Source organism: Schistocerca cancellata, chromosome 9, assembly GCF_023864275.1.
Source record: "Schistocerca cancellata isolate TAMUIC-IGC-003103 chromosome 9, iqSchCanc2.1, whole genome shotgun sequence".
In the NCBI taxonomy this organism is placed as follows: domain Eukaryota; kingdom Metazoa; phylum Arthropoda; class Insecta; order Orthoptera; family Acrididae; genus Schistocerca; species Schistocerca cancellata.
This window is the reverse complement of record NC_064634.1, coordinates 26,097,948-26,115,478: the sequence shown is the minus strand read 5'-3', so window position 1 is coordinate 26,115,478 and position 17,531 is coordinate 26,097,948. Positions and strand designations below refer to the sequence as shown.

At 41.3% G+C, this 17,531-nt stretch overlaps 1 protein-coding gene across 2 annotated transcripts in view; it reads left to right on the top strand.

Moving 5' to 3' along the window:
- Window positions 1-16,377, top strand: part of LOC126100469 (TBC1 domain family member whacked) — a 100,890-nt gene extending 84,513 nt beyond the window's left edge. Inside the window, exons 8-9 of one of the 2 annotated variants that reach the window (XM_049911076.1) lie at window positions 13,807-13,961; window positions 14,119-16,377. In XM_049911076.1, coding sequence (XP_049767033.1) covers window positions 13,807-13,961; window positions 14,119-14,223 — 260 coding nt within the window. In that variant the 3' untranslated portion in view covers window positions 14,224-16,377. The remainder of the gene's footprint in view (window positions 1-13,806; window positions 13,962-14,118) is intronic. The other variant, XM_049911075.1, reaches the window with a different exon arrangement.
- Window positions 16,378-17,531: the final 1,154 nt, after the last annotated feature.

Here is a 17,531-nt window from a genome sequence, read left to right as displayed (position 1 = left end):
TCTTTGTTAACAGTAAAATCATATTTATTGGGAAATGAACGTCTGAAAGCTGAAATAATTAAGATAATGAAATTCTGTGGATCAAATTATTCTTTCAAGTCATGAACAAATATTTCGTCTTTATTTATAAACATATTTACTGATAGTGAAATAGCAAAACACTGGAGAGAAAAAAATGTGCTTATCTAATTTGTTTTGGTACTACACGACATTTCGAACAAAGTTTGTTGAAATACTTAGATTGTGTAGGTGAGTACACAGTTTTATTTTATGAAACTTAAAATAAATCCACCCAGGCTGAGCAGGTGGATGCTTCAGTTAGATTTTGGAACACATACTTAAATCAGGTTCATACAAGATACATTACTTCTTCTATCATGGATGTTCAACAGCAAAGGATATTAAAATTCATTTATGCCTACTGTGGAAACTATCAAGCTTCAAAAACATCTGCAAGTGTGTATGGATGGACCTGCAGTAAATAAAAAAATCATTAAGATGCTGCAGAAGAATATGAAACAGTATCGTGGAAAGAAATTATTAGATTTAGGCTCCTGCAGGTTACACACACCAATAAAGCTTTTGATAAAGGTGCTCAATTTCTGGTTGGGACATATTTCCTTAAAAAGTTTGTGTTGTTTATTTCAAGACTCACATGCAAAATTTGAAACGTGCATAGAACTTTCAAATTCAAAGCAAGTTGGCCTAAATTTTGCCACCATAGGTGGTAAGAAAACTTCCCTGCAGCTCCAAGGGCTCTGGAAATTTTGGACGACATTTCTCTGCTTGTTGCTTATGTAGAAAAGGGGAAAATTGACAAGCCAGCTTCCAGTTCGAATTCTGTTGCTACATCAGCAGTAGAGGATAAGTTACTAAACATAAAACCTCAATTTTTCGTTGGTATGACCTAGATTGTTCAGCCTTTTTTTACTATATATCAGTCCAACAAACCACCTTTCTTTGCAAATGACCTCACAAAATTAGTAAACCATTGTCTCCTCAGTTTTCATATACTGAAGAAAGAGGATATGAAGAAAATGGATTCCTCAGATAAGCGTGGCACTTATGAAGCGAAACCATCTTTCACTCAGTGAATTAAGTAAAGTAGGTTTAGGCTCTATTGGAGACAATATTTTGTTTAGCATTGTTAAGGAGGAAAACATTACCGGGAAAGATGTCCTAACCTTAAAACACAAAGCACAGTCATTTATTATGAAAATAGTTAAAAGTATTTTTGAAAAATCTCCATTGCCTATTATTCCTTTGTAGGTAATTAAGCATGTCTGGATCCAAAAGTTATTCTTGAAAATGGTTGCAGGATCAGCACGAAATTAATGCTGCAAGTCTGATTGGAAGTGGCCATGTTTTGGTGGGAAATTGTGATTCCCTCTGATTGGAGTTTTGAGATTTTGCATAGCAAATTCCGTATCAAGAATGTAGAGACTTTGATGTTAAAATTTCAAAATTGCTTCCTGTACAAGAATATGTATTCAAGAAGTTTCAAAAAAAATTGGAATGTTTGCAAGAAGATTTTAATCTGTTCACATGGTCAGGCAGCAGTAGAGAGTGGATTCTCAATCAACAAGGCTCTGGAAGTAGAAAATTTGAAAGAAAGTTTTATATCTTCAAATTTAACACAATTTTCGGACAACACAACACACATATAAGTCACTGAGTAAGTTGACCTGTGTACAAGTCGGCATTCGATTAAACACTGAGTCTCAGTCTAGCGGCCGCTGCTCGGCTGGCCGCTTAGGTGGCGCAGCTGCTGCCTGGCTGGCAGACAGCGCCGCACGTAGAGGACGTGCGTAATTGCGCGGCGGCACTTTGAATAATCGGCGAGTCACAACACTTTTCCCCCCTTTGAAATTGTTGCACTGGTCTTGATGGAGGTGTCCTGGAGATGGCTAACGTCCATAGGCGTTGTTTGACTCGCCGTAAAGTCTCGAGGAGGAGGCTTCCCGTACGGACGGAAATGTCCCCGATGATAACGGGTCGAGATGACAGGAGACGTAGGGGTTGAATCTGCTGGGGCCCCCTGCACCAATCTGCCCGTTGCGGCAAGTCCAGTTGATATGACAGGAGACATGGGCGATGTGTCGGCGTCTGTTGGAGGAGGAGGCGAGTAGATGTACTCTGACAGAGGACGGTCCTCCGGTTCCTGCATGGGCACGTCTCCTGGTGGCATCCGTTCTGGTGCTGGCATCGCGATGACGGTGAGAGGGCTGCGTTGTGAGTATTGAGAGATGCCAAGATCCCGAGCATCAGGTAGAGCCAAAGGTGGTGTGGCGGCATTCGGAACAGGCGTTGCTGGCACCCGAGGCCGAAGCTGGTCCGAATGACACACTGCAACACCCGCGTCCGTCTGGATTTCATACAGGCGTCTGCCACGTTGTCGTAAGATGCGGCCCGGGCTCCATTTTGGCTGCCTGCCATATCCCCGTACCCAGACGAGGTCGTCGGCGGTGAACCGGCCAAGTGAAGGCACCCGCGGCCGTGAGGTGGGAGGCCGCAGTAGATGAAGTAGCGTGCGGGGCTGTCGGCCATGTAAGAGCTCAGCTGGGCTGTGATCGCCCATGGGGGTGAAACGGTAAGGCGCCAGGAACTGGAGAAGCGCATCATCAGCAGCAGCAGAAGAAGTCAGAAGTTTCCGCATCTGAGCCTTAAATGTGCGGACCAGTCGTTCAGCCTCACCGTTGGATTGTGGATGGAACGGCGGGGCCGTGACATGCGTAACGCCGTGACGAGCACAAAAATCCGCAAAGTCGGAAGAGGCAAATTGCGGACCATTATCAGTAACAAGAGTAGAGGGGAGGCCTTCCAAAGAAAAAATGCGGGCGAGAGCACTGGTGGTTGCCGCGGTGGTAGGTGACGTGCAACGGACAATGAAAGGAAAGTTAAAATAGGCGTCAATTACGAGGAGCCAATAAGTATCCAAAGGGTCCCGCAAAGTCAGCATGAATGCGCTCCCAGGGCTTCTCAGGCGAAGGCCACGGTGACAAAGATGACTTCGGGGCAGCGGCCTGTGACGCACAAGGGCGGCAGGCAGCGACCTTGTGTGCGATGTCAGAGTCGATGCCAGGCCAGTACACATGACGGCGTGCCAGAGATTTTGTGCGAGACACACCCCAGTGCCCCTGGTGAAGGAGGCGCAAGTCCGAAGCACGCAAAGACGCAGGTACCACAACACGCGGCGAAGCATTGTCAGTGGAGAGGAGGATAACACCAGCCCTAGCCGTGAGGCGGTAGCGCAAAGTGTAGTAGTTCCGCAACGGATCAGAAGTCTTAGCGGACGGGCGATCTGGCCAACCCTTCTGAATACAGCGTAAAACCCGGGAGAGGGTAGGGTCAGAACCCGTAGCAGCCGCCAGCCTGTCCCCAGTGATGGGGAACCCGTCCACAACCCGCTGCTCGGCAACATCCAGGTGGAAACACAAAAGTTCGTCCCTATCGAATGCCTGATCAGGACCCATGGGAAGGCTAGACAAAGCATCAGCATTCGCATGTTGAGCCGTTGGCTGGAAATGAATCTCATAATTGAAACGGGACAAGTAAAGAGCCCAACGCTGGAGGCGGTGGGCAGCCTTGTCGGGAAGTGATGTTGATGGATGAAACAAGGAAACAAGCGGTTTGTGATCCGTAACAAGATGAAATTTTGAGCCATAGAGAAAAACACCAAACTTATGAAGAGCATAAATGATGGCCAAAGCTTCTTTCTCAATTTGAGAATACTTTTGTTGGGCATCCGTGAGCGTTTTGGAGGCATAAGCGATGGGTTGTTCCGAACCGTCAGAAAAACGGTGCGCAAGGACTGCACCGACCCCGTATTGAGAGGCGTCTGTGGCAAGAACAAGATGTTGGCCAGGTCGATAAGTAGCCAGGCACGGGGCCTGTTTCAGCATAGTCTTTAATTTCCGGAAAGCCGCGTCACATGATGCGGACCAGTGAAAAGGCACGTTTTTATGCAACAGGCGATGCAACGGCTAAGCCACCGACGCCGCAGACGGTAAAAACTTGTGATAGTATGCTATTTTCCCCAAGAAAGCCTGCAGTTCCTTAACAGATGTAGGGCGAGGAAGGGCATCGATCGCAGCAACAGTGTGTTGAAGCGGACGAATACCATCCCGAGAGAGTTGAAACCCCAAGTACGTGATAGATGCCTGAAAGAATTGTGATTTCTGAAGATTACACGTAAGATCGGCAGTCTGTAAGACATTAAAAAGTGTGCGGAGATTTTGGAGATGTTCTTCAGTGGTGGAGCCAGTGACAACAATGTCGTCCATGTAATTGATACACCCCGGGACAGGGAGCAATAATTGTTCCAAGAATCGCTGAAAAAGAGCAGGGGCGCTAGCAACCCCGAATGGCAAGTGTTGGTATTGATAGAGGCCGAAAGGCGTGTTAAGGACCAGAAACTGCCGGGAAGTAGCGTCGAGAGGAAGTTGATGATAAGCTTCCGACAGGTCAATTTTAGAAAAATACAGTCCTCCAGCGAGTTTAGTGAACAGTTCTTCAGGACGGGGCATAGGGTAAGTGTCGATGAGGCATTGAGCATTTACAGTGGCTTTGAAATCGCCACAGAGACGAATATCACCATTGGGCTTAGCAACTACAATGACAGGAGAGGACCACTCACTTGAAGTGACAGGAAGCAAGACCCCTGAAGCAGTGAGACGATCCAACTCCCGTTTTACCCGATCACGAAGGGCCACAGGAATGGGCCGAGCCCGAAAAAACTTAGGCCGAGCAGTGGGTTTGAGCGTGATATGAACTTCAAAGTCGTTTGCACGGCCTAACCCAGGAGAAAAAAGGGACGAAAATGTCGTCGACAAGGAATCCAGCTGGGCATAGGGAATAGCATCAGAGACAATATTGACAGAGTCATCTATGGAGAACCCAAAAACGCGAAAGGCATCGAAGCCAAAAAGATTTTCTGCAGTGCTCTGGTCGACCACAAATATGGGAACAGTGCGAACGACGGATTTGTAAGATATCTCAGCATTAAACTGTCCCAAGAGAGAAATCTTCTGTTTATTGTACGTCCGTAATTGCAGAGTGACAGGGGACAGGAGTGGAGAACCCAGCTGAAGATACGTCTGAGAATTAATTATAGTGGCAGCAGAACCGGTATCCACTTGCATGCGAACATCTTGACCAAGGATTTGGACAGTGAGGAATAATTTCCCTGAAAGGGAAGAAGTGCAATTGACAGACAACACAGAATCAGCGTCATGTTCATGAACATCATGTATGCGGTCGGATTTACAAACGGAACACACATGACCTTTCTTTTTGCAATTGTGACACACAGCCCAACGTTGGGAACAATCCTCGCGTGAATGTTTCGTAAAACACCGCGGACATGAAGGAAGTTGTCGGGGATTTTGCTGCAGTTTCTTAGTGGGTTGTTTACGGCTAGGCCGCGGCTGCGCGTGGGAGCATACTGCGGCCACGTCGGCCGGCGGGGACGCGCCGCACGCGTCGTCAACAGCGCACAGAGGTTGTATTTCCCCGACGTCACCCCACGCCTCTATTTGCGCCCCAGCGGCGCGAGAAATTTCAAAAGACTGCGCAATGGAGAGAACTTCATCGAGAGTCGGATTCGCCAACTGAAGGGCACGTTGCCGAACTTCTTTGTCGGGCGCTGACCGGATAATAGCATCCCGTACCATGGAATCGGCATAGGATTCTTTGTGAACGTCAGTAACAAATTGACACTTTCGACTGAGGCCGTGAAGTTCAGCAGCCCAAGTGCGATAGGACTGATTTGGTTGTTTTTGACAATGATAAAAGGCAACACGAGAGGCTACCACATGCGTTTGCGTTTGAAAATAGACAGACAGAAGGGAGCACATTTCAGCAAAGGACAAAGACGCAGGATCCTTCAAAGGAGCCAATTGCGACAACAACCGATACATTTGAGGTGAAATCCAGGAAAGGAACAGAGACTTACATGGTTGTTCGTTCGTGACATGAAATGCCAAGAAGTGCTGTCGAAGACGTTTTTCATAATCAGACCAGTCTTCCGCCGTCTCGTCGTAAGGTGGAAAAGGAGGTACAGCCAACGACGAGAAACGCCCCGCATTTGACGCCGCGACGATATCGCGGATCGCCGCTGTTAGAAGCGTTTGCTGTTCAAGGAGATTTTGCAATAGTTGCTCAACAGTAGCCATGGAACCCTGTGAGTCAACGGTGAAAAGGAAAAATCCCATCCTCGTCGCCAATTTTATATCTTCAAATTTAACACAATTTTCGGACAACACAACACACATATAAGTCACTGAGTAATTTGACCTGTGTACAAGTCGGCATTCGATTAAACACTGAGTCTCAGTCTAGCGTCCGCTGCTCGGCTGGCCGCTTAGGTGGCGCAGCTGCTGCATGGCTGGCAGACAGCGCCGCACGTAGAGGACGTGCGTAATTGCGCGGCGGCACTTTGAATAATCGGCGAGTCACAACAGAAAGATCCTATGTTGCTATGCGGCAAGTTAAAGACCACCTTAAATTTTGTGGTAGAGTGCGAAATGTACAACTTACTAAGGATCTGTTGGCATCTGCATCTCCTGCAAGGAACACAATACATGGCTTATCGTTAGGAACTGGAAGGTTCACAACAGAAAAGAATGCACCTCAGTTCTGACATTCCTTCATTGCACATACCTGTTGATGAACTTTCAGAGGTTGCAGAAAAGGCAAGAATCATTTCGTACTGCTTACAATAATGCAATAAGGAAAAAGACTTATGAAAAGAAAGAAGAGGTTCAAGCATTAGACACCCAGATTAAGGAAAAAATTGACAAACTTAAAACATGTTATGATTTACTGTTTTTTTATATTATCTAGACATTAGCTTCTTTAATCAATCAATTTATCTTTTACTGTTTATAAGTTTTTCTTATTGACAATTCTCAGTTTTGTTAAAATTCACACATTGGAATTACTTTTAAGCTTTATTGTTGGATGAAAACTGCAGAGAGGACTATAAAATGTGATGTACTTACTTTAACCACTTCAATAAGAAAAAACGTTATCAAAGATGAAGCAGACATGTAATGACGTAAATTGTTGTAAGTTGTTAGAGAATTTGCCTTATGTCTATTAAGCTGATACTGTTGAATTTTATTATAGTGATACTATGTTGAAGTTATCATCTATTTGTGCATGTTAATTTTATTCTTGACATTGCTACAGCATTGAGTGCAGTTATTGTCAGTAAAGAAGAGGTGCTTAAAAGTCCTCAGTTTTTATTTTGTAAATTCCGTACTAACCTGAGTAAATAAAAACTAGTGCTGTAAAAATGAACCACACCGAGAAGAAAGAAAGTAAACAGCTTAGCATCACAGCTACTTAAAAAAACATTAATGGAGACGTAATATCAAAGGAAAGAAGAAAAGTTATACTGCTACCATAGTTAAGAAAGGAGATTGCAACATTTGATTGAACTGTCAAGAAATTTTTGTTACACACTCATTAGTGAGAATTTTAAGAATAATAATACAGGGGGAGGGGGGGGGGGGGAGGAAACTAATTTTAGGACCCAAGAAGAACAATGTGGTTTGATAGGAGACCGTCTATAAACCATATTTTCATATTACGACAGATTTTGGAAAAGTATAGAGAAAAATTAAGGAGTATTGGACTAGTTTCAAAGATTTACAAAAGTCATATGATACCATCCCAAGGAAACTGAGCTTTAGAAAGCATTAAATATTGCAGACACAGAGGATCCCTTAATTAAAAATTCTGTAAGAAATGTATTAAGGTAATACAATGATCAGTCAGAACATTATGGCCACCTGCCTAATAGCCAGTATCTCCACTTTTGGCACAGATAACAGAGGTGATGCATCGTGGCATGGAAGCAGGGAGGTCCTGCTGGGTTTAGGTTGCCAGAGGGAGTTGGCATCACATCTCCTCAAGTAAGTCACCTGATTCCCGTAAATGTCCAGGAGGCTTTGAGCTGTGACACCACATTCAATCGCATCTACATCTACTCGACAACTCTGCAATTCACATTTAAGTGCTTGGCAGAGGGTTCATCGAACCACAATCATACTATCTCTCTACCATTCCATTCCCGAACAGCGTGCGGGAAAAACAAACACCTAAACCTTTCTGTTCGAGCTCTGATTTCTCTTATTTTATTTTGATGATCATTCCTACCTATGTATGTTGGGCTCAACAAAATATTTTCGCATTCGGAAGAGAAAGTTGGTGACTGAAATTTCGTAAATAGATCTCGCCGCGACGAAAAACGTCTTTGCTTTAATGACTTCCATCCCAATTCGCGTATCATATATGCCACACTCTCTCCCCTATTACGTGATAATACAAAATGAGCTGCCCTTTTTTGCACCCTTTCGATTTCCTCCGTCAATCCCACCTGGTAAGGATCCCACACCGCGCAGCAATATTGTAACAGAGGACGAAAGAGTGTAGTGTAAGCTGTCTCTTTAGTGGACTTGTTGAATCTTCTAAGTTTCCTGCCAATGAAACACAACCTTTGGCTCGCCTTCCCCACAATATTATCTATGTGGTCTTTCCAACTGAAGTTGTTCATAATTTTAACACCCAGTCATTCTGTACATGGCATCCCTGATGTGTGTGGTCGGGTTCAGATCTGGTGAGTTGGGAGGCCAGTACATCAATTGTAACTCGCTGCTGTGTTCCTCGAGCCACTCCATCACACTTCTGACCTTGTGACATGGCGCATCATCTTGTTGAAAAATGCCACCGCAACCAGTCTACAATTGTCATGGTGCCTTGCATGAGATCCATTAGACCCTTGGATGCCCACGTGAATGTTCCCCAGAGCACAATGGAGCTGCCGCCAGCTTCTCTCTGTCCCACAGTACAGGTGTAAAGGAGCTTTTCCCCTGGAAGATGACGTATTCACACCCTCTCATTGGCATGATAAAGAAGGTATCGGGATTCAGCAGCTCATGCAATGCTCTGCCACTACCCCCATGGCAAGTGCCAATGGTCACGTGCCCATTTCGGTCGTAGTTACCAATTTCAAGGGGTTAACATTGGTACATGCATGGTGTGTCGGCTGCACTGGCCCCTCATCAGGAGTGTTTAGTGCACTGTGTGTTCAGACACACTTGTACTCTGCCCAGCTTTAAAAACTGATGTTAGTCCCATCACAGTTTGCTGCCTGTCCTGCTTTACCAGTCTGCCCAGCCTACGACGTCTGACATCTGTAATGAGGGATGGCTGCCCAACCCCTGTTGTATGGACATGGTTTCACCATGTATTGAAGACTCTAACCGCAGCATTCCTCAAACACCCAACAAGCAGTGCAGTTTCAGAAATGCTCATACTGAGCCGCGGCCCCTTACAATCCGCCCTAAGTCAAACTTGGGTAGATCGCATGCCTTCCCCATTCTACACACAGACAGCACTCACTGATACTGCACAACTGTGAGCGTGTCTGGCTAGCAGTCATTCCTTGTTAGGTGTCACGACTATCAGCGGAACAGGTTTGTATCGATAGTAGGTCAGTGATCATAAAGTTCTGGCTTATCAGTGTATATGCCTAATAAGAACTGGTAATATACTTTCATAGTAATTTAGAACAAGCTAGGACTTCTTACAAGCTCATGTCACCAGTGCTATTAGATGTCAGTCAGTGGATCTTCTTAGTTTGCTGTCAGTCAGAAGCAAGATGGCATTCACTCAACAGAAGACTTTTTGTGTGCTGCAAATACGCAAAGAGCGAGTTAATGATTTCAGCCGAGCATTCTTTTTATTGGCGTTTTGGTATTGATCAACTGCACTGAAAAACATTCGTCGTTGGTATCGCCAATTTGAAGAGACAGGGTGCTTGTGCAAAGTTGAGAGTCCAGGTTGACCTCAGGCTTCTGATGACACAGTGGAACGAATTTGGCAAACTTTTGAGTGGAGTACATAAAGTCTACTTGCCACACAAGCAGAGATTTGACATAGCCTTACATAACTATCTGGCGAGTGTTACGATATCGGTTGGACTGTAAACAATACAGACTACAATTAGTGCAAGCTCTTTGAGTTGGTGATAAAAGGTGATAGATTGACTTCAGCAGTGCTTCACTAAAGAACGTGGAAGATTATACATTTTTACCACACTTAATTTTCAGTGATGAAGCAACATTTCCTGCTAGTGGTAAAGTAAACTGACGAAACGTGCACATACAAAAACTTTAGAACCCTCACAACATTATTGACCATGAAAAAGACTCACCTAAACTGAGCTGTATCCAGATGCTGCAAAATTTGCTTTTTCCATAACTTAAGGACTTTTATGACTTCATTTTCCAACAGAATGGAGCTCCACCTCACTGGCACAACAACATACATCAGTTTCTCAGTGACACTCTGCCTCAACACTGGATAGGGTGCATAGGACTCCAAGATACTGCCCTGCATTCTTGGCCTCCAGTATTGCGAGACATGGTCCCACACAATTTGTTTTCTTGTGGGGTTGTGTGAAGGGAAGTGTGTTCATCTCACCTTTACGTCGTAACATAGAAGTAGTGAACAACAGAATAACAGCTGCCATAACTTCTGTAATAGCTGATATATTGTGTAAACTTTATGACCAATGTAACTATTGGCTAGATGTTGTTCGTGCTGCTGCTGCTGGTGGTGGTGGTGGTGGTGGTGGTGGTGGTGGTGGACACACAGCGCATTTGTAGTAACATAGCTAAAACTTCGATTTTGTGAGTATTTTGCAATATACCCCATGTGTGAGGTGTGTTTTTATCATTAAATATAGAATTTTGAAATCGGGTTGTTCATTATGAAATGAACTGTATATTGTAGAGTACATTCCTGCTTGGAACAGAGACATGGACACCTAATCAGCCACACAAAAACAAGCTGAAAGTATGGAAATTGATTTCTGGAGAAAATCCTCAGTGATCTCAAGGAAAGACCTCGCAGGGAACACTGAAATGATGATGGAGTGGAAGAAGGAATATGTGATGTTACGGATCAAAGTAAATTGCAGTTGTACAGACATTCCGAAGAATGGAGAAAACAAGAATACGTACCAAAGCTGATACTGGGGCGGGAAACTGAACAAAGAAAAAGGAAACGACCAGTGACTACCTAGCTTCAAAATGTAAAGATGACAATGAGAAAATATGGCACAGAATAAAACCCATAAGACCGAAGTACAAGGAGGAGCATCTTGAAGAGATATTATTGCGTAATACTAATTTTAATAAGTTTTAAGGATATTATTGTGATGGAAAGGAACCTCTGTTCTGTGGAAAGTCTAAATAAATAAAAAATGGAAGTGGGAGTGAAAAGAGAAGTAGCTGTAAATATGTAAATATTTCTTTTAAGTGGCTGTTGTGGTCTTGCTCAAGAATTCTCACAGTTTGTACTTGAATTAATCTCTAAAACTTGAGTTTTTATAAATCTTCTTGATAGCATTGACATTTGACAGGTATAGGACTTTGGGAGAGTATCTTCCGATTATGTTCTTTGTAACAATATTATATTTGTAGCAATTAGTCTGCCTTCAGCTGCCGAAGATTGTGGTGGTCGTGTGTGTGTGTGTTTGACAAAGGCCTTGTTGGCCAAAAGCTTATTTTGTGAAAGTCTTTTTGTTGTACTTATCTGTGACTCAGCATCTCCGCTATATGGTGAGTAGCACCTATCCTTTTCATAATATTGTTGCATTCCATTCTGGACTTTCCATTGTTTCATTGTGATCTTTGCTGTGACGAATGTGGTACCTTTTAAAACATTTGTGGTAAAAACCATATATGTCTCTCAAAATGAAAAGGCATCAGTAGCTGTGTTGTGTACCAGATGAGCTATCTGCTTTTGCTGCAGGATTATATATCATCTGTACCACACTGGAGCATATGAAATTTACTCGTAATGTGGAATCTCGCATCTGCTATAGTCTCATTCAGTCAATCCAACACATGTTCCCAGCAGATAAAAAGCCAAGAGTATCCAGTACATAACTCACTGGGAAAGTAAATGTCATTCTGCTAGGTTGTGTCACAATTCCGGAAAATTTAGCATATTCAAGGGACTGATGGGCTCATGCTCAAATGTGCTTGTAGTGTAAGGATTTTAGTACACTGGTCTCAGTGTTTGTATTTAGATGAGAACATAGTTTGCTTTACCATTCCATTTTCTTCTGTACTGCAGATAGACGTACTTTTAAGGTATGTCCAATTTGCTTTTGAAATTATGAGAGACAAGATTTTATGTATTGTCAGGGTGGATGATGTAGCAGACTGTACTATTCAACTTATATATTCACTTTCTGACAACATTTTAATGGTTATTAAATCACTGACCTTGTAAACAGTTTCATTATTCTGAATGGTAGTATGATTTTGTGGGTGAATGTGAGTGAAAATGGGAGAGTGATTGGTATATTAACAGTTTATATTTTATTTTGGCTCACTTTAACAACATTTGCCTTAAACTATTTCATCAGAATGTTCAGTTACTTTTTGTGAAAGCTTATGAACAACATAAACCAGTAAAATCTGCAAACAAGCATACAAAAAATTACCTATAGAATATATATCAATCTAAGTAAAATTAATGATATGAATATAATAGAGGGAAACATTCCACGTGGGAAAAATATATCTAAAAACGAAGATGATCCGACTTAGCAAACGAAAGTGCTGGCGGGTCGATAGACACACAAAGAAACACAAACATACACACAAAATTCAAGCTTTCGCAACAAACGGTTGCTTCATCAGGGAAGAGGGAAGGAGAGGGAAAGATGAAAGGATGTGGGTTTTAAGGGAGAGCGTAAGGAGTCATTCCAATCCCGGGAGCGGAAAGACTTACCTTGGGGGGGGGGGGGGGGGGGGGGGGGGGGACAGGTGTACACTCTTATCGCTCGCGCGCGCGCGCGCCACACACACACACAAACACACACACACACACACACACATATCCATCCGCGCGCGCGCACACACAGACACACACACACACACACACACACACACACACACACACACACACACACACACACACACAAGCAGACATTTGTAAAGGCAAAGAGTTTGGGCAGAGATGTCAGTCGAGGCGGAAGTAAAGAGGCAAAGATGTTGTTGAAAGACAGGTGAGGTATGAGTGGCGGCAACTTGAAATTAGCGGAGGTTGAGGCCTGCCGGATAACGAGAAGAGAGGATATACTGAAGCATTGTCTGGAACTGTCAGTCAGTCCATGATCTGTGGTGAAATGAGGATTCTGGCACAGACCCCCAGATACTGAGACAATGTTATAAGAGAGTCTGTAGAGATGAAGTTGACAGAAAAACTCATGAATCATGACACTGGGTAAAGTTCAGTAGAGCCTGGGATTATGCACTGGAATTGCCGAAAATGTAGTGGGGGTCAGCAACAAAACCCCACAAAAAGAACTACTGAGGGTGTGGATATGGGGAATGAACCTCAGATAGAGCTCCAGACCGAAGAGGAAGCGTTCAAGAACACTGCTGGTGGAAGAAGGCGGCATAACATCTTGAACTGACCTTCGAGGAGGAAAATTGTAGGTACAAATACTGGACCTTTACCACTTGAGGAACGTTCTCGGGTAGCACCTGATGATGATAATGGGTCATGTTGTCAAAATATCGTGCAAGAACAAAGCCGATATCTGCGAGAATATCTGAAATAAAGATGTCAACAGATCGCCAGGAAAGTCTGTACATGTAAAAGTGGATAGGTATTCAAAGGCATTGAACATTTTATTTTCAGTTCGCTTTGTTCATTCTTCTCATATATTTTAAACTACTGATTATTGTGTAATAAGGAGAATTTTTATGGTTTCAGGGGTTAAGGTGATCTTCAAGACTGCACTTGTACTTTTGAAATTCAGTCTTGGAAGACCAGGTGTTATAAAAAGTTGCCCAACTATGTACGAAACCTTGGAAGTACTACGCAATCCACCAATTGAAGTCGTGGAAGAAGAATTTATGATCAGCCAGGTAGGTCTGAAACCCATTTAAGGTCCAGAATACTATAAGAATGTATTGTACTAATTCCACACGTAAGATTTGTAAATAGACAAGGTGTTTCACTTTAAAACCTACATTATGCAAAGAGGCAAAAAGATGTGAAGAATGTGTTTTTTGTTAATTGCAGATACTGCGCTTGAATCTTTCTGAAGAAGATTTTGATTATGAGCACAGGCGACAGTTGGCAAAAAGGCGTGCAAGTCAAGAGAATGGTCACAAAAGCAAGAGATAACAAGAAACTGCAGTACCAGAAAAGACAAACTCTTTTTAAAGTTTTTCATGTAAAATGTGCAATGCTGCATGAAATGTAAATGCTGCATTCATTCTCAAGGTGAACCACATTTTTCACGTATTCTAGTGCAGTCCTTATTTTTTGATAATGATATACTCAGTATTGCTTCACAGTTTTTTGGTCCTTTTAGAAGTATGATCCTAAAAGCAAAAAAAGTGTGAAGTTGAATAATGAATCTCTCCTCTTTGCTCTAAACCATTGTTTCTCATCAAAATCACATGCTCCAAACTAAGGTTCTGTGTAAATTATAAAAAAGTAGTTTTGTAGTGTGGTACTGTGAAATATGTTATGGAGTATAAAGCACAAAACACTCATTATTAGAGTTTGCAGCTATGTACTTTTGTAAAATTGCAAGATGCGGGAAAATGTGCATTGTGCACAGAGGTTTAGAAACTGTTGACTTGTGAATTGTTAAACATTGCTGTATTTAAAATTATGTGAGAGTGAGTTGTCTATTAATGTTTTCCTTGAAACAAGACAGAATTATAGGGTCATATCAGTCACAGATTAGAGGAAGACAGATAACGCAAATTAAATTTTAAAATACTTCTCACGTACCGTGGTTTGTTCATGACTATTCAGGTACTTCCATAAGTTCAATATGGTACGCACAGCATAACACAAAAAAGATCTTTCTGAGTACCTGCTCTAAATTTCGCTGTTTTTTTAAATAAATACAATGAACCAATAAAGTTTGGTTGCTTTTCTCCTGGATTAAATTTTAAGTTATGTTCAAAATATTACTGTGTTCCTAAGAAGATAGTTGTGCTACATGTAGAGTGAAGGTTGAAGAGCAGAGCTCAAACAAAAATTGCTGTGCACCTGCTTAGAACTATGTGTAAACAATCAAAAAACTTATTAATTCTGTACTACTTACTCTATTCTGTGCCTTAATGAAGAAAGACTGTACAATGCAGGTTTTATAAAATGTTTTTAAATCCATTTATATATAGTTAGAGGTTTGGAGTGTTCACAGCATTAAGCAATGGTGGAAAATTTTGAGAAGGTTCAATGTGCAGCTGATTGATACAACTTATACCAGGACATCAAACTTAGTTTTTTATTAATTAAAATTATTCAGAACAGGAAGATCAGAAAAAAGATGGACAGGAGCTTCATTCTGTCTTTAATCATTTCTTTAGTTAAGCCAAAGTGTTACTTGCCATTACTTTTGTGAAAGGAATAAATTTTTTTTATTGACATTGTACGAAGTTGGATGTTGAAATGTCTTTGCATAACAACAAGAGCTTCAATAAACATCAGAAGTGTATGAAGACATGATTTATTTAAAAAAAAATCATTTTAAGCAGTGTTTTAAGATATACAGCTGAGGTTATATTCCTAAGTTAAATATATTTGCTGTAATTTTTAACAATATAATCACTTTCTTTACCAAGTACTGATGTTCTAATGAACAGATTTCGGATTTGAGTGGGAAACAAGTTTTGAACACTTCCAAATCCTCAGAAGTATTATAGAATTGTATTATTGAATGTGTATCAGATGCAAAGTGATGTTTATGGCAGCATTATTTCTATTTTTGATACTCAAAAGTTTAGAGGTGTGTCTTCCCTTGACATAAATGACCTTTGTTACATATCGTTCCACGAAAAACAAATTTATGAAAGTAGCTGCTGTTATGTGTGTAGAATATACTGGTGCTTTTTTTATGTGACACACAATTAGCCAAAGCAAGTGTACCTATTGAATTTTATTTTCATTTTGTTAAAATCATTTACTTTCCAGATAAGTATGTATCTTTATTCAAAATACTTGTATTAGTTAATTTATTTATTACAGAAAATATTATATTCTTGCACTTGTTGTTTTGTGTGCACAGAAATATAATTGTGTACATAGATAGCACAGTATAATGTGTTCTGTGTATATATTGCAATGATCAATGTTTTGTAGTTTAAATTTTCATAGTATACATTCTTCTATTTGCATTTATCTACAGTATTACTTCGCTGTAGGCAACAGACATTTGAATATTATTTGATTTGACTGTTCTATTTTTAAATAGCATATACTACGAAAAAATATTGTCCAAAATGCTGAAGTCATTTATTTGTTGCTGCATAAGTTGATTTTATGAATTGACATTTTATTGCTGTTTGACATTCCAACTTTTATTGAGACAGCCATTTCATTTGCTATTATGTTATTTGTCGAGTTACTGTTTGTTGAAAGTATTACTTCTTTTTATAAGAATAAAGAAAGGCTGTTAGATTGAAGTCAGTTATTTGTTCAATGTAATACTTCCCTTTTCATAAATAAAATAAAACAAAAAAGAATGTGTTGTTAGTAATACTCTTTAGTCATATTAAATATTTAATTCAACTAAAGTAGCATGTTGTATTTAGAAAAGGCAGTTGGAAAAAGGGACAGATTATTGCCATAGATTTTTAACAATGATTATAATCTACTACAAAATCATGAAACAAACATTTTGCTTAGACATTATGATGTATTTGAAGCTTAAAAAATGCCTCTAGCGGTCACCATGGATTTGAAAACCAGTGGATCTGTGAAACTAGACATGCTCTCATTTGTTCATAGGCTTCTGCTACCTGGCTCAATTTCCAAAAAATTCTTCCGGGTTGTAGAACATGTCCTGTTATAAAAAGATAAACTGTTTCATATACTATTACAAACATTGATGTAGGTCATTTGCAGTAATGATAGACATTGTTCCATCATTTTAGAAGATGACGCGGTCCACAATCCAGAAAAATTTTATGGAAAAACATCAGGCTGCTCTGTTTACATACGGGGTCCAAGCAGCAATATATGTACACAGTGGTAACCAAGGTGTTGCTTATTTCTTGAACTCCTCGAAGGTCCCACGTAGTTGCGTAATGGACAAAATACGAGGTTAAGGAACCTTCAAATGTGAAAGACCTTTTTATATGCACTAGAGGAGTGTCATAGGACTGGGAATTAATGTCAGAAGCCACATTGTGCTGACTGCAGATGATGTTGTTGTATTCAGTTCAGGAAACTTACAATACCACAAAAGTATAGAAAAATGCAGTAAGATACACAGTGGATCAGCAGTTTGCACAGGGACTGGCAGTTGATCCTTAACACAAACAAATGGGATGCACAATTGGGTGGTAAGATACATTGTTTGATAACCGTTAGCAATCAGTCACAGGAAATAGTCACAACGATATACCTAGAACAGTTTCAGATGGAACTGCCAAATGAAACTACCTGTACGAATGGAAGATGCCAGGCCAAGA